Source organism: Ictalurus punctatus, chromosome 6 (genome assembly GCF_001660625.3).
Source record: "Ictalurus punctatus breed USDA103 chromosome 6, Coco_2.0, whole genome shotgun sequence".
NCBI classification, from domain to species: domain Eukaryota; kingdom Metazoa; phylum Chordata; class Actinopteri; order Siluriformes; family Ictaluridae; genus Ictalurus; species Ictalurus punctatus.
Window position 1 is genome coordinate 4,736,095 of NC_030421.2, and position 23,492 is coordinate 4,759,586.

Consider the following 23,492-nt stretch of genomic DNA (forward strand, 5'->3'; position numbering starts at 1 on the left):
TGGTGGTGTTGATGATGATGATGGTTATGGTGGTATTGACGATGATGGTTATGGTGGGGATGGTGATGATGATGGTTATGCTGGTGTTGATTATGATGATGATGGTGGTGGTTATGTTGGTGTTGATTATGATGATGACGATGGTGGTGGTTATGGTGGTGTTGATTATGATGATGATGGTGGTGGTTATGGTGGTGTTGATGCTGATGATGGTGATGATGATGATGTTGATGATGATGATGATGGTGGTGGTTATGGTGGTGTTGTTGATGATGATGATGGTTATGGTGATGATGGTGATGATGATGATGGTGATGGTTATGCTGGTGTTGATTATGAGGATGATGATGATGATGGTGGTGGTGGTTATGGTGGTGTTGATTATGATGATGATAATGGTGGTGGTTATGGTGGTGTTGATGATGATGATGGTTATGGTGATGATGGTGGTGGTGGTTATGCTGGTGTTGATTATGATGATGGTGATGATGATGATGATGATGATGGTGGTGGTGGTTATGGTGGTGTTGATTATGATGATGATGGTTATGGAGATGATGATAATGATGATGTTGATGATGATGATGATGGTTACGGTGATGTTGATGATGATGATGATGATTATGATGATGATGGTTATGGAGATGATGATAATGATGATGTTGATGATGATGGTTATGGTGATGTTGATGATGATGGTGTTCGTTATGGTGGTGTTGATGATGGTGATGATGATGATGATGGTGGTTATGGTGGTGTTGATGATGGTGATGATGATGATGGTGGTTATGGTGGTGTTGATGATGATGATGATGATGATGATGATGATGGTTATGGTGACGATGATGGTGGTGGTGTTGATGATGATCATTATCATCATCATTATGTTCATGGTGATGATGATGATGATGTTGATGATGACGATGATGATGATGTTGATGATGATGATGATGATGATGATGATGGTTATGGTGGTGTTGATGATGATGATGATGATGGTTATGGAGATGATGATAATGATGATGTTGATGATGATGATGATGGTTATGGTGATGATGATGGTGGTGGTTATGGTGGTGTTGATGATGTTGATGATGATGATGGTGGTTATGGTGGTGTTGATGATGATGATGATGATGATGATGATGGTTATGGTGATGATGATGGTGGTGTTGATGATGATCATCATCATTATGTTGATGTGATGATGATGTTGATGGTGATGATGACGATGATGATGATGTTGATGATGATGATGATGATGATGATGGTTATGGTGGTGTTGATGATGTGTTATGTGATATGATTTTTTTTTCATATCTCATGACCGGTGCCCTCAAGTCCCTTTTGGCATGTTTGCCGTCAGATTCGTTTGCGCATTGTTCGAGAACGAAAAAGCTTACGATAAATTTTTGCCAGCTTATTCTGAAGATGATCTCTTTTGAATTTTTTGAAAATCAGATGAACAGTCTAGGATGAGTTAATACTGATATTTCGGACCTTTTTCTTTTTAGTAACACTTACTTTTCTAGCCTTTTTTTGCCCCGTCCCAATATTTTTGAGACATGTTGTGGCCATCAAATGTAAAATGACCCTATTTTTTCCTTAAAATGGTACATTTCCTTAGATTGAACATTTGGTATGTTTTCTATGCTCTATTGTGAATAACATATGGGTTTATGAGATTTGCAGATCATTGCATTCTGTCTTTATTGATTATTTTACACAGCGTCCCAACATTTTTGGAATTGTGGTTGTAGTTTACTATACTATAATGACCTGTTATTTTAGATATGGCCTCAACATTTTTTTTTTTTTTTTTTGGGGGGGGGGGGGGGGGGGGTGGCAACAGCTTAACAACAGAAACCTAACGTAGCAAAAAAAAAAAATAATCAATTAAACAGGCTGCTTCACAAAACAAAACAAAAAATGGTGATAACGCTACACTTTTTTGGTTATAAAGCACAGAAAATGAAATTAGGATCTTTATTTGCAGTAAAATAAGTTCATATTAGTGACAAGCGCTTTGAGATGGCAGAACGCCATTGGGGGCGTGTTCTAATTTGCATATTTATGCGTTTCACAATATAACATACAAGTAGGCATGAGAAAACTTGAGTTGGTCAATTATGACAGAATTTAGGAACATAGTGTGAGCCATGACACATTAATTTACCTTCTGATAAACTAAATGTAATATTTTCAGTTAATTTTACAGACTGTATGCAAAAAAAACAACAACCGTTAACCTGTTCCACCTTGTAAACAAATACAATAAACCTCATTGTTCAGTGTTTGAAGTCTGCTCCTCTTAAATATATTTAAAGCTACACTATTAGACGTTTTCCACTGTCATGGTTCTGGGCTGGAGTCAGTTCTCAAACCGCTCTGTGTATATTGTGTATATATCTGAATAATCTCATATAGGATGTGATTGGGTGAGTTCATTTACCCATCAGATGCAAAGTGCTTTAGTTTAATGATGTTCATTAGGGACGCTCCAATCAGGATTTTTACAGCCGTTACCGATCCAGATACCAATCTTTTTTTTGTTTAAGATTTCATCAGGTCATAAAGAGTTATTTAAATGTAAGCCCTCTGCTCATGGTCAATGGTAATTTAGTTAAAATAATAGCAATGAGAAATACTGTTGGTTAATTGATAAATAAACAAGCATAAAATATTTATTTTTAAGTATCTTAAAAACAATAAAGAGTCCTAATTAAAAGTAGACTAACACAAAAATTATCCATATTAGGAAAAAGGCTAACAGCTTTCTAAGTGTAACCGGTCCGTTCTGCCTAGCCCGGCTACACTGCGTTGTGTTCTGATGCACAATAGACTCTGGACACCGACGTATCTTGTTGAACTCGGGTTTATTCGTCCCGCAGACAAGCTCAACGTCTATTTAGAGTTCAAAAAGAGCAAAACGTCATCGTACGGGATTTATCTTCACAGCACACCTCTCTCAGTCAAACTCAACGCCGATTCACTATCAACATGAGACTCAAAACATGTTAATAAAATACAAAAGATACAAATAACAAATGTCATTAAATTGCATTCTATTACAATAAATTATATTGTTAATAACAATTAGCTTTTTAACTTAATACATATTAACACAAAATATAGATTATATTGATGCGCATTTATCACCTGGCGCATAATAAAAAAAATATATAAATTCTATGAAGGAAAGGAATCAAGTTCAAGTGTTCAGTGTTCAAGTGTAGCAACGTGTCCCCTGCCTTGAGCCCCGAATTCCCTGGAATAGGCTCATTCAATACTCTACTTCTATATTGACACCCGATTACATCTCCCCATACTATTCTCAAAACTACCAGTATTACCATATTTTAGACAATACATTATTGTCATTTCAGTAGTATAAGTTACATGGCATTACATGAAAACGTATTCCTGGATACCAGACCCTTTTATTTAGCAAGTTTATGGATGTACTTCAGTTCCCCCTAGTGGTGTAGTGTGTAGTCAGTGTTTTTGTTTTGTTTTGCTTTGTTTTCCTGTCCTGATGTTAATTTTAGTGAATCTTAGACCAAAACTAAACAAACTAATTTTAATGTTCTTCTATGAAGAAATGCATTTGGAGCCACAGCGCCACCGTTTATCGACTACTTGAAGGAGATTCTCAGACGTTACCCTGATGGAGGACAGATACTGAAGGTGAGAATGGACTTTATGGTTATACATGTTTATTAATTGGTCACATCACAAAATATGCACACACACACAAACACACACACACACACACACACACACACACACACACAAAACAAAACAAAACAAAAAAACCGCTGACTGATTATTCAGGTATTAAAAGTAAAACAGAGCATTTTGTGTACTGATGTTATGTCCATGATATTAATTCATGTCCTGTAGGATTCTTCATAATGACTACATTAAATGTCCCTTATAATCCTCTATAATCTCTCATACACATTTCTCAATGCTTTCTAACCCAAATATAGTCCATAATTACTTTATAATCCATTTACAACCCTGCATTAATATTTCATAATAACTCCTTTAGATTTACTTTGTATCCCTCTTGTAATTGTTTATAACGACTTAACGACTATTTACAAAAACTACAAAAACAATTCCTCCATTATTCTTCATATCCCTTTCTTAATAATCCCTTTCTTATTTCTTAACAATGCGTTCAGAACCCCTTCATAATCACTTAATAACCTTTACAATGTTGTATAATTTCAGTATTCCCTTTGCCTTTTATATTTCTTTATAACTCCACGATCCCTTTTAATTTCTTCATAACAAAATTCCTCACAACCCTTCCTAATTTCATCATAATTCTTTATAATGATCTGCTTTATAACTCTCTGAAACGCCTATGTTAATTTGATCAATTTATAACCTCTTTAAATAAATTCTAATATTTTAATGAATAAATTTATTAATTCATAATTAAAAGATTTCCCTCAGAATTCAATAAAGTACTCTATCTATCTATCTATCTATCTATCTATCTATCTATCTATCTCTCTCTCTCTATCTATCTATCTATTTGCATTTTATAGCATTTAATAATTACTCCATAAAACTTCATAATGCATTTATAATTACCTTATAATTATTCTTCATAATGACTTCACGATAATTCATATTCTTTTATTTATGCATCTTCTACAATGCTTTACTAGTCCTTCATAATGTCATACTTCTTTATTGTCAATCCTCCTGTATTGTCACCATAATGATTCCATCGTTCATACTTCATTTGTAATCCTTTATAACCCCTCATAACCTACAATGTGGTGTACTTATTAAGAATCCTTCATCTTTCATTCCTTTACATTTCATATTCCTTCGTAACTGTCTATAACCTTTTTTTTTTCAGAATATAAACAGATGTACTGTATATGAATAAGTGAGTCTCATCCTCTGCGTTGTTTCACAGGAGTTGATCCAGAACGCAGACGATGCCGGAGCTTCCAAAACTGTGTTCATCCACGATGAGAGAACATACGGCACAGACAGCGTGTGGAGCCCGGCGCTGGGAAAGTATCAAGGTATTTCTATTCATATTTCTAGTGCAAAGGTCCAAAACTAAACTAGACATTTTGAGTCATGTCATGTATATTTATATATATGTGCAATATAAAGCTTTCAGGATTGTGGTGTAAACCAAGCAATATAATGCCAGGAACAATAAAATCAAATCGCATGTATGTCCTTGCATGTGTTTTTAATAATTTGGAATGAATTGTTACCATATTTCAGTACATGGAGTGTCTGCCATAGACGTCTCTTGCGAATGAGTAGTTACTATACCAGTAAGCTGCGGTTATAAAAAAGCATCAAAGCGTTTTTGACCAGAATTCAACATCACAGAGGTTTAAATGTAAATACCAGTTTTGTATTGTGTTCAGAGCTGGGAGTGCATTTCCATGTTGGAAAGAGGCCAGGTAAATCAGTCCAGGTCACTCAGGCAAATCGTTTCTAAAGAAAATACCAAACATTACAAGTCAAAACAACATAGGGGCCCATAGGAGTTTAGCAGGAAATCGTGTGCTTTTTCAAATTCCAACTAAACGGATTCAAAGTTGTCATATTTCTTATTGAAAACCTAAGTTTTTAAGTAAATAACAGTAAGTTATTACTGTTATTTACATATTACAGTAAGTAATCCACGTTTATCATTCAAATTGTGCTTACCATTCGTTTTTCCGACCACATTTCTTACTCAAAGTTGACAGTTCACCATTCTCCTTCCAGGTCTTAATATTGCTTTGGACAGTTCTTAACCCAATTCCAGTGATTTCAGCAATCTCCTTAGTTGTTTTCTTTGCTTGTTGCAAGCCAATAAGTTGCCCTTTCTGATATTACACACTAACATCTTTTCCACGACCATGGGATACGTCTTCCAACGTGATTGTTTAAGAAATGAGAAGCCACACACTCGCATCAGTTCGGGTTAAAAGAACTGCTGCCAGCTGAAACATATTAATTACTGCCAGAGGTGTGGCCAAAAATTTTACTCCAATACAAGTAAAACTACTTATAAAATAATTACTAGAGTAAAAGTAATGATGTTAATAATTCAATTATTATAATTTAAACAAGACAACAGAGAAGAAATGCACAGACACGCTCGCTTCTTCCCCCTCTTCGGCCATTATCTTCCAGGACTGAGCCGCTAAAAAGTGAGCGGCTGTTGCGGACGTATTCAGAGCGCTGCAGCGTATCTCAGGATACGTGATATAAACTAATTGTTACAGCCCAGTCTAGGTTAGGCCGCACAGAGTAACCAGCTCACGATTCGAATGGAATTGACCTTTAAAATGAGGGAGCCAGGAATAACAACACAAACAGGGTTGTTCAAAAAAGATTGTGGTATATTGTAATACACACACACACACACACACACACACACACACACACACACACACAATTATATACATATAACTGCATAAAGAACCAAACCAGGCATAACTTCAGGGTGGGCCAAGGCCAAAATAATAAACAAAAGAATTAATTTGTTAGGAAGCTAGCTTACCTAAAAGGAAAATAACAGAGAAAATACAAGTACTTCCCTAACTACCTAAGCCAAAAACAGAGACAAAAGGGCCCCTCTCCCAAAAGAAATGGCAGCTACACCCCTACTGTCAGTGAACTGAGTGCAAAATATATACAGCGGTGAAGAGAATACACATAAACAGATACAGGCACAACCAAAGTCACAGTCTGAACCAGGCAAGAGTCAAAACCAGAACAGCAGTCAGAACACGGAATTTTTATAGCCACAAGGGCAAGCAACACAATCTCCTAACACAATCTCCTTACACAATCTCCTTACACAATCTCCTTACACAATCTCCTTACACAATCTCCTTACACAATCTCCATACACAATCTCACACGCAACATCCCACGCCATTCTCACTCCTCTTCCTCTTTAAATATGGTCATCAATCAGTGATGTCATCTGGGAGGCGGGAGCAAGGCATACTAGGGCAGGCTGGAAACTCTGGGAGGGGGCTCGACCTGCACACAAACATATGGCACAACACACAGAAAAACCAAAAACTTCCCATCCCAAAGATAGCGGGTTGTAACATAATTGTTAAACATTACATTACATTAACATTTAACAGTAATTGAGGAACGCTCCCAAATGTAGCAAAGCAAAAGTACATTTCTGGGATTAGAAATTAACTCGAGTAAGCGTATGGCCAGTTTACCGTAACCTACTCTTAAAAGTACTTTTTTTTTTACTCAAGTTACTCAGGTAAATGTAATGAAGTAAATATAGCACGTAACTACCCACCTCTGATTACTGCAGTAATGATCCAATCACAGGTATTCTTAAATATTTGCTTATTTAAAACCAGCAACCTTTATTTATTAATTTTTTTGGCCAAGCAGTATATATATATATATATATATATATATATATATATATATATATATATATATATATATATATATATATATAAATAAAACAGTTGGGGTCGGTATTTTAGTTCTCAAGAGATTTAACACTGAAAAGAAATATGAGTGCTATGACTGTGGGGTATGTTGGATTTGAAAAAGCCCATGACTTCAGACTGCGAAACTAAGAACGTTTTCCATGTGCTTTGGAACTGATTTGCCTGGCCTTTCCCCAGCATGAAAATGCACTCGCCAATGCAACCCTTGAAATTCATATGTTATTTACATTTATAATACAGCGCTGTTGAATACTGCACTGTGATTGGTCGAAAGGTGTTGATTAATTATCTTTAACAGCAGGTTGATATACATGCGCTCGTTCTAATATGTTATGGTTTCTATAGTAAGTTGTGCAGAAGGCACTCCATGTGTGAAGGAAACACTTATTTCCAGATTAGTTACAAAATCATGCACGAGCACATTATTGCTTATTTGAAGAAAAAAGTCACCGTTTGAGGGAAAAAAAAAAAAAGGGGTTGTTTTGTTCTAAAACATCCAGAAATGACAAGGACAAACATACAGGATTTCACATCTACAGAAACGTTCTGGATTATATTAAAAAAAAAAAAAAAAAAAAAAAAAAAAAACCTTTTCAAAAGTATTAGAATAATAGAGTTAGAAAGGCTGTGTAGGTAAACAAATAAGAATTATTGCGACACAATTATAAATCGTTATATAGTAATTATTTAGTATCATGAAATCATTAAGTACTATAACAGGAGTATGAAAGATTAGGTACAAATTAAAGTATTATAAGGAGCAGAAAAAAATATAGAGGAGTTCCAAAGATATTTACAAAAACATTTATAAATATCTTTCATGAATAAATCATGTCTAACAGACTACCTGCTGTAAAATGAGTTCTAAGATAACATGTAATGTTTTATAACATTTCCAAAGAGTTTCTGGAAGACTTGGTTTAAACACAATAAGGAAATAAGGATACGTGGAATTTCAAAGAAGCACATGACTACCTGAATAACCAGGTTACACTGCGTTCACCGGAGATAGGAAACTAAAGGTGTTTATAATGTGCTTTGGAACTGATTTGACTGAATGTCCTGAAATGGTTTGCCTGTCCTCACTTCATCTTGGATCTGCAGCCAACTGTTATTTACATATATCACTTCTTTGCCTTGGGCTAAGCGTACACACTGTTTCATATTCCAGTGTCTCGATCTTCAGGCAGCAATTTTACAAAATCCGTATGAATTCCTGGGACACAACCACATTAAAAGATGATCCTGTTTTAAAAGATTATCTTCCCAGATTATTCTGTGGTGCGGGTGGGTCATTATGACCAGTTCTGATTGAGTTTAATACCACTTCACTGTTCTGGTAGGACCGGCTCTCTACGCATTCAATGATGCAGACTTCACTGAGGAAGACTGGGAAGGGATTCAGCGAGCAGGGCGCAGCATCAAGCATGACGATCCAACCAAAGTGGGGAGATTTGGGATCGGCTTCAATTCTGTTTACCATGTTACAGGTGAAAAATTGGCTTTTTGGCATGTTTGTAAGTCAATAACCAATAATCAAGAACAATGCTCTGTTTTCTTGTTGTTTTTTTTTAAAACCAACCATCAAATGAGATGATCACGTGCGATGATGTTTCATTTTTTAACATGCTTGTCAGCTTAATTCTTCAGTGCAATACAAGTCCAAAATACAACTACCAGAATTTAAGACTCAGACAGCTGTACTGAAAACACCCGTGAATATTATATTCGGTCAGATTTCCTTGGATGCTCATGAATTTTAAATTACTCAAAAGGTTTAATATTAAAATTGAACTGAATATTAATAACAGAGTAGTATTCCCACTTGTATCGAATAAATTATGGAAGACGAAAAAAAATTGTACAACAGAACCACTTATAGTCTGTAAAATGACTTTAGAATGTTAGACAAGACATCATGAACAGCAAAAAGTCCTTTGTGAGTGCAGACCACGCCCTCAACTAAAAAGTGATTTGTGGAACTGTAAAAACGTGAAGAACTCTGAGAACTTTGGCTGGAGTTCTGTTTCTAGATAGCCACTCCCCCCACTGAAGACTGTTGAGGAAGAATTGTTGAATAGTCGAGAGGAAACCATGGTGATGGTGGCTGCAGAAGCTTTATCACAGGAGAGATGGGAATTTATAGAAAGTGAACTAGGAAGAAGGTAGAGCTTCAGGTTTGAGGATTCTCCTTAGAGTTAAAATGGTAAAAGTTGATATAGTTAATAAACCAGCAAATGCTCATCGGTTCCTTTTTTCATTGACAGATTTACCATGTGTACTGAGCTCCAAACACCTCGCAGTGTTTGACCCTCAAAAGCTGATGTTTGATGATGAACGTGAGGGCTACCGCTGGTCCCTGTATGATGAAGAGGACAGAAAGCACCTTTTGGAATTCACAGATCAATTCAAACCTTTTCAGGATATTGTTAATCTAGTCTCTGATGATGTTGGTGCTTGGGAGAAAGTCATTAATAAGTGCTATTTTAAAGGAACACTCTTCCGGTTTCCTCTACGTCATGAGGCGTCAGAGATTTCTGGTAATTTATACGACTCCAGGAAGGCCACCCAACTTTTTGACAGTTTCATTCCAGATGCAGACATTAGCGTTCTGTTTCTGAGATCAGTCTCATCCATTTCTTTGTTGCATATTGATTCAAATGGCAGTGCCACCATTAGGATGAATGTTTCTGCATCATCTCCATCCAGCCCTCTCCAGGAAAGTGAGGATTTGAGAAGAAACTGTGTGCAAGGCAAGACTAGCTTTAAAACAGTGTCCTGCAGTTCACCATGTCAGGAGAAAACAGCCCACAAGTGGCTCGTGACAGCCTGTCGCTTAATGGAAGGACGTGTACCTGAGATTGACACACTTGCTAGCAAACTGAGCTTTTACCCTCAGGTTGACGTAGCATTTCAGTGCGATGAAGACAGAGCATGTGATGGTGGAAGACTGAGCTGCTTTCTGCCCCTTCCGAACAATGAAACCAACAGGACAGGACTCCCCGTTCATATTAACGCATGCTTTGGCCTTACAGACAACCGGAGGTACATCAAGTGGCAGGAAGAGGATCAGAAGAATGACGAATCGGCCGAGTGGAATGAGCTCCTAATGAAGGAGGTTCTTCCTCATGTATATCTCAAGATAATCCAAGATGGTATCCAACTATCCAAAAAGTCAGTTCTCCCTGTAAGCGCTGTGTACGATCTTTGGCCTAATCTGAGAGACACGGAACACAGGCCACGCTGGCATGAAGTTGCAGTAGACCTTTTTCAACGATTATTCCAAAATCAAGAAATCTTTTCTCTAGCTAAAAATGAGACAAAATGGGTGGCTGCGTCAGATGCTGTTTTCCCAACTAATCATACCGACACTAATATTATGTCTGCAGTTGTCCAGTTATTGACTGAGGAAGGAGAAAACCTTGTTATTGCTCCTGAACATGTTCTGCTCAGTATAAACAAAACCTTCCCGAACCCTGACAGTCTGGAATGGGTGAAGCCAAGTTTTGTTAGATCTGTGCTCCACAGGAGTGAGATTGAATCAATCGGTAAGGACGTGAAACTGTCCATCTTGGAGTATGTGCTCAGTGATGGAAGGTATGAGGAACTATATGGTCTACAGCTTCTGCCACTTAGTGACGGACGTTTCAGGTCCTTTACAAACCAGGAGGAGGACACTGCTTTGATTGACAATGAGAAGTTTTCACGGTAAGCTCTGTTGCATGATTCTTGTTTATTGTATCTTCATGTGTCGTGTACTGTTAATGTAACATGTATACTCTTCGTTCTCCAGAGTGTTGCTGCCTTTTTGCAAAGACAGATTTTTGCCTGATGGTCTGAACACCAACACAGTCCATCATCTGAGATGCATGGCTATGACAAGTATGGAATTATCAAGACTTTTTTGTATTAATGTATAAAATGGTGCATGGGGATCCTGGTTATTTCACAAAGTCTCATTTTAATTGGCTGGAATGGAAATTCAGTATCTCCTACCAACAAAATGCTTTGGAGACATCATTCTAATAGTAGTGTTAATTTATGACTATAACTTCTGGAGTAGCATACTTACCGTAAACACTAACAAATTTCATATTACAACTAGACTAATGCAGAAATTATACAATTTTTGAAGCTTTTTTTTTTTTTTATCTTATACTGTACAAGACTTTATTTTTTACAATTAAAATGACAGCCTTAAGCAATAACAAATACTATTTAAGGATATGCAAAAATGCAAATAGAACTATAATGACCATTATATATCTGCTCTGCTTAATTCTAGATTCAAAACGGTATCAACTGATTAATTTGGATGCCAACAACGTTGCTGCATTTGCCAAGAAACACTTACCCAAAGACTGGAAAGAGACAAAAGGTCATGTGAAGTGGAATTCTGTTAAAGATGATCATCCACCAAAGACATGGCTGAAAGAATTCTGGAAGTTTCTGAACACTCACTGGACAGAGCTAAGGGATTTTATTGGCATGCCTTTAATACCGCTGGAACCACTTCAACAAGCAAACAGTACTGTAACGTTAGCAAGACTGGAGGAGAAATCCACTTTGATTTTCCAGAGCAGCAGAGAGTCTACCTTGTCAGATCAAATTCAAAAAGTGGTTAAGGCAATCGGAGGTACTGTCATTAAGAAAGATGAGTGTCTGAGGCATCACGACATTGAAAGTTATGTCCTAACGCCGTCCCCAAGGAACGTCTTGCAAATTCTTTTAAATGTGGGTAGAGACAAGGCCATCAGTGGCATTGCCTCTGCTTCAGTTCATGAAAAGGAAGAGTTTAAAACCTATATCTCTTCTTTGGATTGTCTCTCTGTTGTAGAGAGAGATTTGCTGTCAGATCTGCCCATTTTCAGATTGATGTCTGAAAAATATGTTGCCATTGATTCAAACCAAGCAATTATTGTAAAGTCCAACCCAGCCATTCCAAAGGATTTACCTGTACCTGACACCAAAGTCCAGTGTGCAAATGAAGCTGACCGCAGACTTTTGACTCTACTAAAGGTTGAGCTTCTGGATGCTGTTCAGTTAGCCATTTACTTGGTAGATTGCATTGATGACAAGCTTTTCACAAAAGAGGATGAACAAAAAATAATGACTTGGATACTGAATCATGGACATCTCCTATTCTCCCAAAGTGATGAATTGCTCAGGAAATGCAAGAATCTCAGTTTCATTCTGACTGCGCACGGAGAACGCAAACGGCCATCAAGCGTTTTTGATCCCACAAACAAAACCTTTCTTGATCTTTTTGAGGAAGACTTCTTCCCACCGCAAGTTTACAGGTCACCAGAGATGCTACAAAGCTTGAAACAACTTGGCCTACAGACAAAAGAAGAGGAATTGTCCCCAGCAAATATACTTCATGTTGCCTCACAAATTCAAAAGCTCAACATCCACTCACGGAACAAGGCTTTCAAAAAGGCTGATGTTCTTATAAGAGTACTGAATGGAAATGACTTGCTCTCAAAATTCCCCGAAGAGGAGCGACAAGAGCTTCTGCAGTTGCAGTGGGTTCCTTGTGAAAATCCAAATTCAACTAAAAGTAAAAACAGCCAGAAGAGGTGTCTCTACAAACCGACTGAAATAAGGGATTCAAAATATTCTACGATTGTGGGACATGTCATGCCACTTGCTTCACATCTGAATGAGAGTATCTGTCAAAAACTGGACCTTTATAGTCCTCCTCCAGCTGAAAAGGTCTTGGAGAACCTGTGTGTCCTGGTATCATTGGCTCCAACCATGGTCAGCCCCGATTCAGATTATGAGTTCAAAAACAAGCTGCACAGCACATACAAATTCATGCAAGAAAACATTGAACATTTCAGAAAGGAGATGAACAATAAATGCATTCCTTGGCTCTGGAACCAGACTGAGTTTGTGTCACCTCGGGAAGTAGTGCTCAGCTATCCAGCGGAACTAGATCTTAGCCTTTACATCAAGAAAGTGCCAGATGAATTTAAAAAATATGATGACCTGCTAAGAGAGTGTGGTGTAAAGGAAACACTTGACGATGAAGAAATAGAAGCCATACTCAGTGACATTAAAGAAAACATTGATGACAGGACTCCACCTTATGGAGAGCCCTCTGAACTTAAAGTGTCAACAGCCATCCTAGACTGGATGCGAAAAAATGAAAAGCCTTTGAAGGACAGTACACCTGTACCAGTCATTGCACAAAACCAAAACTTCACCTTACAGCCTTTGAAAAATACTGTTTTTTGTGATATCAGTGATGATGGGCTAGACGACCTAAAACAAGATAAGGAGGAGTTCTACGTCATCCACGAGGAGGTGCTACCTGTTACTGCAAGATGGCTGAAAATTCCCTTTCTGAGTACCCGTATTTTGAAACCACAGCCAATAGGAGATGATGAAGAGTGTGAGGGAATTGAGCAGTGTGGTCAAACCGAGCCAATCACTCAAAGAATCAAAAACATACTCAAAGAGTACGATGATGAAAGTGACATTTTTAAAGAACTCATACAAAATGCTGAAGATGCAGGTGCGAGTACCTGTGGATTTGTGCTGGACTTTAGAACACACCCTTCTGAAGGGCTTATTGATGATGGTATGGCTCAATGCAGTGGTCCCTGTCTTTGGGCTTTCAACAATGAGCTCTTCTCAGAGGAAGACTGGAAAAACATTGTTAGAGTTGGTGCTGCATCGAAAGAAAACAAATTTGAGAAAATTGGGAAGTTTGGACTGGGTTTCAATGCTGTTTACCACTTGACAGATATTCCGTCTATTTTGAGCGGAAAAAGTCTTCTAATTCTTGATCCAAATGTAACACACCTGGAAAAGCACATACGCAGTAAAGCAGTTCCTGGAATTAAACTTGACTTGTTCCAAGAGAGACTGTTTAGGAGGTTTCCTGGACAGTTCAAATCTTATCAGGGGATTTTTGATTGTGATTTGTCAAACAGCAACCAGAAATATTACAACGGTACTCTGATTAAACTCCCATTTCGCACGGCAGAGGAGGCCCGGGAGTCAGAAATTAGTTCCAAGGTGTATGACAAAGAGCGCATAAATGACTTTCAGCAACACTTCACAGATGATTCTCTAACTCCTCTGTTATTTCTTAAGCACATAAAGTCATTGTCTCTTCAAATCTTTAAACAGGAACCGATCGAGACAGTCCTGAAAATCTCCAAAGAGGTAGTATGTCCAATTAAAATTTCAGACGAAAGGCATCTACAGGACATCGGAGAAGCTCTGAAAAACCTCGACGCAAACTGCCATGAGATTGTTGATTGTTTTGCCGCAAACATTGTGGAAATAGTTTGCGAGTGTGCCGAGAGAACTAGCAGCCAATACTGGCTTCTTTATTCGTGTTTCGGGACAAAGGATTCACTGAGAATGTTTCAGAGAGAACTGCACCAGTGCAAATTTTCATTGCCGGTTGGAGGAGTTGCTGTACCTCTACAAAGAGAATCAGACAATATGTGGTCCCCGATTGAATGTGCTGATGGCCAGGCTTTTTGTTTTCTTCCTCTTCCAATTGATACAGGCCTCCCAGTTCATATCAATGGATCATTTGCGGTCACATCCAACAGGAAGGCTCTATGGGAAAATGGTGCAAAACTAGAGTGGAACAAAGCTTTACTCCAAGATGCGGTTGCTACAGCATACATCACCTCACTGGCTGAGCTGAAGAAAATATCCCAAAATGGGAATCTTCAAAACTATGAATACTATACATTCTGGCCTGACACTGAAAAAGTAAACAAAGCATTTCAACCTTTGGTTAGTGCTTTTTACTCAGCCATTGTACAGAGCTCAAATGTCAGATCCCTGGAGCTCTTGAGTAATGGAAAAACTTGGTGCTCCTTTGACAACGCAAGATTTCTTGATCCAAGTATTCAAGAAACGGAGTCAGTGGGAAAACTTGCCATGGAGGTGTTCCTGAAATATACAGAACCAAACTACTGTGCTGTCCCTTTGCCGGACTGGGCAAGAAATAATTTCATTCGATGTGGCTTCAGTGAGATGGTCAAGGAGAGAACTTTTAGCTGGCTTGACTTTTATCGAGTAGTTTTCAAGAACTTGAACAAAATGGATGCATACTGTAGGAATGCTCTGATATTGAATGCCATAGACTTGAATGATCATGAGGTGGACAAATTGCTAAAAAGTAATGCATGCATTCCAACACAGAAGGTAGGAACACTTCAATTCACCAACAAACTGGTGAACCCCCATGGGAAAGTAGCACGCTTGTACGAACCAGAGGAGGGACGCTTTCTTGATGGTACTAAAAATGACTACCTCACTCCAAATAGAATTCTTCGACTGTCAGATTTGGGAATGCTGACTGATGTACTCACATTAGAGGAAGTTATAGAGAGAGCAAAAACAATCTCCCGGGTTTGGGCTAAAGACAAAAATAAAGCATACACGCATCTTCAATGTCTCTTTGACTCAATGAAAAAGTCCTGTCAAGTTGATTCTTTGCACTGGGAAACCCTAAAACAAACATCATTTCTTCCTGCTCTGGGTACAAATCAGCACAATGAACCGATGACCATTCTTAAAAAGCCATCTGAAATCTATGATTACGAGTGCTACCACTTGGTAAACCTGACAGAATTCACTGTCGATCGTGTAAGACTCGACTTATCGACAGATGACCCAGTTCTCACAAAATTGGGGGTGAGGAAGAACCCACCAATTGAGACAGTACTCAGACAACTCAAAGAAGCGCACCATCGTGTCAAATCGTTTGAAAGTTCTGTACTCTTTAACACTGCCAGAAGCTGTTATGACTATCTCAACAAATATTTGATGAATGATGGTGATCCCACTGCGATTATTGAACATGTGCAATCAATCCCATTTGTTTGTATTGAAGATCGCTTTGTAAATGTGCAGTCAGTGGCCATTGGTGGTGAATTTGAAGAAAGGCCATACCTCTATGTTCTTCCCACCACCCTGTCCAAATTTGAGAAGCTCTGGAACTGTGTTGGCATCAAAACACAGTTTACAGCAAAGCAATTTGTTGCTGTGCTTGAGAAAATGAGAACTTTTTCAAAGCCACTCTCAAAAAGAGATCTTCATATCTGTCTTGACATACTTATAAAAGGGCTGTATGAGGCTATAGATGAAACTGGTAAAGACTGTCTAATGCCTGATGAAAGAGGTGTGTTGACAAATTCAAGCAGGCTGAAATTTAATGACACTCCTTGGATGCCAGTGGAAGCTGGGGTAATTCTCTGCCATAAACTGATACCTCGAGATGTTGCGAGCTATTTTGGTGTAGTAACAACAAGACACCATACACTAAAGAATCATCAAATGGAGTTTTCACCCTTCGCTAAGGAGTTCGGACAACACGAGAAAATAACAGTTCGGATCAAAAACATAATCGAAGCCTATCCAGCCAAGAAAGATATCCTGAAAGAACTCATTCAGAATGCTGATGATGCAGAGGCAACAGAAATCCATTTTGTATGGGACAAACGAAAGCATGGAACTAAGAAAACATTCGGGGAAAAATGGGAGTTGCTTCAAGGTCCAGCACTTTGTGTGTACAACAACAAGAAATTCTCAAATGAAGACCTGATAGGTATTCAGCAATTAGGAGAAGGAGGAAAACGTGGCACTTTGGGTAAAACTGGGAAATATGGTCTAGGTTTTAATTCTGTTTACCAGCTGACTGACTGCCCATCCATATTAACTGGTGATGAATATCTCTGCATATCTGATCCAAACCGGAAATATGTGGAAGCTGGAACAAAGGAGTCACCAGGCTGCATGTATTTAATGGATGACATTTTGAAAGAATCTTTCCAGGATGTTTACCAAACCTTTCTTCCGGAAAAATTTCCTCTTAACTCTGGAACCATGTTCAGACTTCCACTCAGGACAGAAAAAATGGCAGAGCAATCAGAAATATCTATACATGCAGTTAAGGATATTGAAATGAAGGAATTTTTTACTTCTTTAAAAATGGATTCGGAGGAACTGATTCTATTCTTAAAGTACATCACAAAAATACAATTTCATGAAATCAACAAGGATGGAAGTGAAGTCAATCATTTCCTAATTGAGAAAAAAATTACTGAGGACACCATGGAGCAAAAAGAAGGTTTTCATAACCATGTTTGCAATTCCCTCAAATCTGGGATGGTAAATCCACACAAAGCTATCTATAAAGTTCAGATCACATCGGGGGGAAAAAAAAGCCTTTGGATTAAGGCAGAGCAATATGGATGCTTTCTGCAAAACCAAGAAGAAGGTCAATCCCATGTCAAAGTTCCTCAGGCAGGCCTGGCAGCTTGTATAGGCACAAAACCTAAAGAAATTGAATTTCATGGAAGGGCTTTTTGTTCTCTACCATTGCCAGGAGAAACTGGTCTTCCTGTCCATGTGAATGGAAACTTTGAAGTGGATTATTCCAGAAGGGATCTGTGGAAAGAAGATGGTGAGAGTTTAAAGACCAAATGGAATCAATTACTGCAACTGAAGATCATTGCACCTCTGTATGCTGACCTCCTAACACATATCTGTACAAGCTTTAAAAAGGGTGAACCCAAAATGTTACTACATCTCGAATCACATCTGAACTTTTGCTTGCGCTACTTTCCCTTTGTGTCAAAAGACGTTGCCCAAGTTTGGCATGAAATGATCAATGAAGTCTACAGGTCAATCCATCAACGAAACCTTACCGTGATACCAACTCTAAGAAGTGTTCCTGATAACCCTTTGCATCACTCTGAAACAAAGTACACGTTTAACTGGTCAAGTGTTTCAAAGCCAGATTCAACAGATTCACCTCATTTCACAAGAGACCGACACAACATTCTCCCAGATTTAGAGCACACTGGAATGAACCTGGTACCATATTCATGGAGAACTGACAGCGTTAGGGTGAGTTTTAGGACTGCAGGTGTGGATGTGGCTGAAGTCAGTCCTTCATCAGTGATCAGTTATTTGAAGAAGAAAAGATTGAATGATTCCGCACAAACTACTAAAGATTTACCATTACCCATCAACCAGACTTTGATTAAAAATGCAGAAAGTTGTTCCAAGCTCTTGAAATTTTGCCTAAGCAACGATAAAGCATTTGAGTCTGTTGCCCCAAATGTTGATAAGAAGTCTATCTCAACCGATCTTAATGGGTTACCTCTCCTCCTCACCCAAGATCAGATGTTGTGGAAGTTCAACTCTGATTCTCCAAAGCTAATCTCAAAATTTGCTCACATTTTTAAAGAACACAAGTCAGAATTTGCAGATTATCTGGTTAATTCTCGGCACGACACAATTCTGCAAAAGGGAAGATACATTGAGAAATTAACAATCCCAGTAGCAGCAAAGTTCATCAAGCCAGTTCTTCAACAACAGCTTCAACACTCACTGCTTAATGAATCAAATGGGCTTTATACAGCAGGAAAAGAAACAAAAGAATGGTTGAAGGGACTGTGGAGTTTTTTTAATGATGAAGTGACGCATTTTCAAGATGGAAAGGAAAATCAGGTCTTTGATGAAATAAAGAAACACTTCTCTGGCAGTCCCATCGTGCCCGTCATTCATCCAGGACAAAAGCAAACATGCTTTCTGCAAAAAATTGGAAATCTACATAGTATTGTTAATGATCCAGAAGAATACATTTCTGCCTTTCTGATTAAACTCGGATGCTTGACATTAGACCGTACGTTTTTCCTAGGGCTTGGTTCATTTTTCTACAAATATGTACAACCAGAACTGTTAAATACCAACGACAGCAGTGCAGTTCTGAAAGTGTTGGACACAATTCCTAATTCACAGTTTGAGGTGCTTTCCTCTGATGAAAGTGATGACCTTCAACGCTTCCTACAATCTGGTATGACCCGTGCTAAAAACCCAAATGAGTATGAGAGAATGTTCAAGTCTTTGCCTTTGTTTCAGACAATATGTGGAAAGAGGCAAAGAATCGATTTTCACAGAGATGTAGTCATCCTGAAATCTGAGTTCCAAAGAACATTTCCAAGCCTGTACATGTTTGATGACAGCAACTGCATTTTTCTGAAGTGCAACTCTGTAAATGAAAGCCTATCAACATGTCTGAACATTAAGATTTTGAATGATTTGGAGTACTGTGTAAAGTTCATGATTCCTTCTGTACACAAGCTTAAACAGACCCAGCTTCTTGATTTAATAAGGTTGCTAGTGGAATTGAGCCAGAGGATGGACTATGAAAACTATCAAGGCAGCATTGCCTCAGCCTTGAGAGATGTCAGATTTATTCAGGACATCTATGGCAGTCTTCAGGTGGCCTCGTACTTCTTTGATGATGCTGTAAAACTGTATAAAGTGATGATTCCAAAGGACAGATTTGTTCCAAAGACTTTTTGGCAACTATTCGAAAATAATCTAAGAGCAAAATCCCTCCTAAAGAGCCTAGGACTGAAGCATAAAGTCCTAGAAGAAGAGGTCATTCAATTTGCTCAACAAATTGAATCAGATGCTAGAGGTAACACTGAACTGGAGGTTCTTAAAGACAGATCTGCAACATTGCTTAAGACAGCGCTTCAATTGGGTGTCGAGAAAAAATCAACATTAATGCAAAGAATCGCAACCATAAAATTTATACTGGCTGGGCAGATTAAGCAAGAACTTTGTAATTATCACAAAGCATTTGCCCATGGAAGGGATGTAGTTGCCATCAAAGGATCACTGCTTGGAAAGCAGCCTAATCATCAATGTCTCATATGGACTGCCATGCCAATTCTGCCCTCAAGTGAGTTCAGTACAAAAGAGTTAGAGACCCTAAGGAAGGCTGGAGCCTTGGATGAACCACCCTCAGAGCAGATCATGCAGAACCTAAAAAATATCTGTAGATCTCAGTGCAGAACAGAAGAATTGATAAAGACGAGAGCTACAGTGTTCAAGAACTCATATGCCTGCCTACAATCTGTGCCTTTTAATGAGTCTTTATTGGCTGACGTCCCTCTTGTTCTTGTTGAAAATGACACAAATCTTGTGAAAGCTAGTCAAGTAGTCCTGACATTGCATAACCCTAATGAGTTTAGGCCATACCTCTACCCCATACAACCAAAACATGCAGTGTTTGCAGAATTCTTCAAGAAGATTGGTGTTGAAGAAAAACCTACTGTCACACAATTATGTTCTGTGCTTGAGGAAATCTATACAGAATGCTGTGATAAGACGACACTTCATCCTAACCAGATGATAACTGCTCAGCGTGTTGTGCAGCAGCTTTTCTGTCTGATAAAAGAGGAGGGGAAAGTAACTCAATTTGAAAAGAACACGCTATACCTCCCATCAACAGATGGAAAACTATATGAGTCCAGCACATTGTTTTTCAATGACACTTTCTTTCAGGCCAACAGACTGGAGGATTCGCTGAAAGCAAAACTAAAGCTGCTTGTGAAATTAAATCAGTGCCACCTTGAAGATGATCCCTATGAACATCAGAAGCTGTTGCAGTTGCTTCATGAGCAAATTCGTCCTAAACTGCTCTCTCGCGTCATTTCTGTGAACCTGGTTGATGCACATGTGGAACTCTGCGATTACGGGAAGTTGTGTGAATTTAGTGGCTGGTTTCAAAAACGTCTGTCCTCTCGTGAGTTCCGTCATGGTCTCATGTGTGTGATCCGAGAACAAAGCAAGGGCACCATTTCACAGACTGAAGCTGCAGACATGTGTGAAAGCACATTTGGTAAACTTCAAATTGTCTGTTGCAAGGCTTTACACACTGAGCTTTTGTTAAATCACCAGCCACTAGAAGGTACTGAGACTGAAACCCAGGTTTATGTGAAAAAGCAGGAAGATGAGTGTGTTTTCTATTTGAAACACAATGATAACATGGCTCACAAAGTGGTGAATGAGATCAATATGTATCTTACCAAAGAAATCAATGCTCTTCTGGAAAACATCTTAAATTCATTAAGCCTACCAGTACTCGGACATCTTTTATTATGTGAAAACATGGAGGATGTTGAAAGCGCCTTGGAACAACACGGAGTCCGTAACACTGTGACTGATGAAAAGGGGCTTGGTTTCCGTCCAAGCCCTGGAACTCCTATACCAGAAGAATGGCATGATTCCCTTGATATGGACCCCCTCAACAGTTTTGAGAAAGGGGAGTATGTTGGTTTTAGTAAGGATGAAACGGAAAATGAATATGTTTTTGCCATTGTTGTGGAGTGTTTGGATATTCCTCATCCAGGACAGACCAGGCGAAATCCTTCAAGATATCGAATACAGATAGGAAAGGAAGAGATCATTGAAGTTAGCTCCCTTGATCTTTATCAGTTTAAGAGAGAAAAAGTATCAGCTCCAGATGGAAGTATTACCTGCACAGACATTGACATTTTGAATGTACCTTCACAGTCTGAACCTTCACGGTCTACACCATCACAGTCCGAACCTTCACAGTCTGAACCTTCTTGGTCTGTACCATCCCCAAAGAGGCCCTTACCACAGACTTTGGAGGAGGTTAAAACAGAGATTGACCAGAGCTTGGAACAGATCTGGAAGATGTCAGATGAGGACAAATCAAAAGCCATTAAACGCCTGTACTTAAGGTGGCATCCAGACAAGAACCCGGACAACACAAAGCTCGCCAGTGAAGCATTTAAATATTTGAAGAACAGACTTGAAGAGCTACAGCAAGGAAAGACCAAACACAACACATCAACACAACCAAACACGACACATTGGGGCGGCTTCAGAGATTTCTATGATAGATGGAACTTTGAGGCTGGGAGGCACAGAAGGGGGCGTGAACGATTCTATCAGAACAATTACAGACGGCAATATAATTTTTGGTCACATTTCAGAGAAACACCAAGACCAAACAGAGAGGAAGCTAAGCGCTGGTACAGACAAGCACAGTGTGACCTACTTGCTGCCCAGAGCGACACTGGATATAACGCAAACCCGGAATGGTGTCTATTTAAAGTGCATCAGGCAGTGGAAAAAGCTTTAATAGCCACAGAGTTCAGAAGGAACGGACAGCATCCTGGGACTTCATCCACCATCATAGGCCTTGCCCAGAAGATATCACAGTATGCTACCTACCTTAATGATCTGCCCCATGTTGTGAATCAGCTGAGGGCACTGGGTGTTGATGCTAAGAGAACTCAATACCCAAACCACCACCCGTCACCCCACATTCCGAACGAACAATTTAAAAACGAAGCTGCACAAGAGGCAGTGAACATAGCAACAAAGCTGTTAACGAAACTGGACAACTACATTACTGAGTGATTTACAAAATAATACAAGCATGTTTGTGCTAGCTTTAGTGAATCACTTTTTTCCTCATTTTTATTCAACTAGTATAGATGTAAAAATAAATAAATAAATAAAATACAGATTTAATACTACTGCTATTCACAGAACTATTTACTATTTACAATATCAGTCCCACCGGGATTTTGTTTCAAGTTAACTCCGCAATATTTGGAGGAGCATGGAATTTTTCAACATTTCCACTGATTTTCCACAGATTTGGACCAAGATGCATCATGTGATGTCATCACAACACACATTCAGCCAATACCCTTTCGGTTCATGTGCATGAGTACAGCTAAAAGGCCTAATTTATCAGCAAACATCATTGCGATAGCAATTTTGCCAATTGCAAAATCTGCAAAAAAAAGCATAAAAATTATTATTGTACTTGTATTGTTTTGTTTTATGTTTTTTTTTTTATTGCTGTACTGCGTACAACTTTCAAAACATTAAATATTCATATTTCAAATTGTGTGTTGTTGTTTTCTTGTTAAAACCAGACTAAAAATTAACTGCTTTAGTAATTGAAAATTGACCATTAAAGAGTGACCAATATGATAAAAAAAAATTATATATATATATATATATATATATATATAATTTTTTTTATCATATTGTATATATATAAATATATATTGCAGCCACATCATTTTTCAAAACACATATCAAGTGATTAAAAAAAAATTGTCATGTAAATTGTAGTGTACTACAAGTATAATTTGGCTGAGACAACCCACTAATCATTATTATCAGTTATTT

At 38.3% G+C, this 23,492-nt stretch overlaps 1 protein-coding gene across 1 annotated transcript; it reads left to right on the forward strand.

The window, feature by feature from the left end:
• The first annotated feature begins 44 nt into the window (after positions 1-44).
• On the forward strand, positions 45-22,809 carry si:dkeyp-118h9.7 (sacsin). Its single transcript, XM_053680746.1, has 7 exons — positions 45-115; positions 3,600-3,687; positions 4,943-5,054; positions 8,819-8,965; positions 9,743-11,183; positions 11,269-11,357; positions 11,761-22,809. Exons 1-7 carry the CDS (start codon positions 45-47, stop codon positions 22,704-22,706), a joined length of 12,894 nt encoding a protein of 4,297 aa, XP_053536721.1. The 3' UTR covers positions 22,707-22,809.
• The last annotated feature ends 683 nt before the right edge of the window (positions 22,810-23,492 follow it).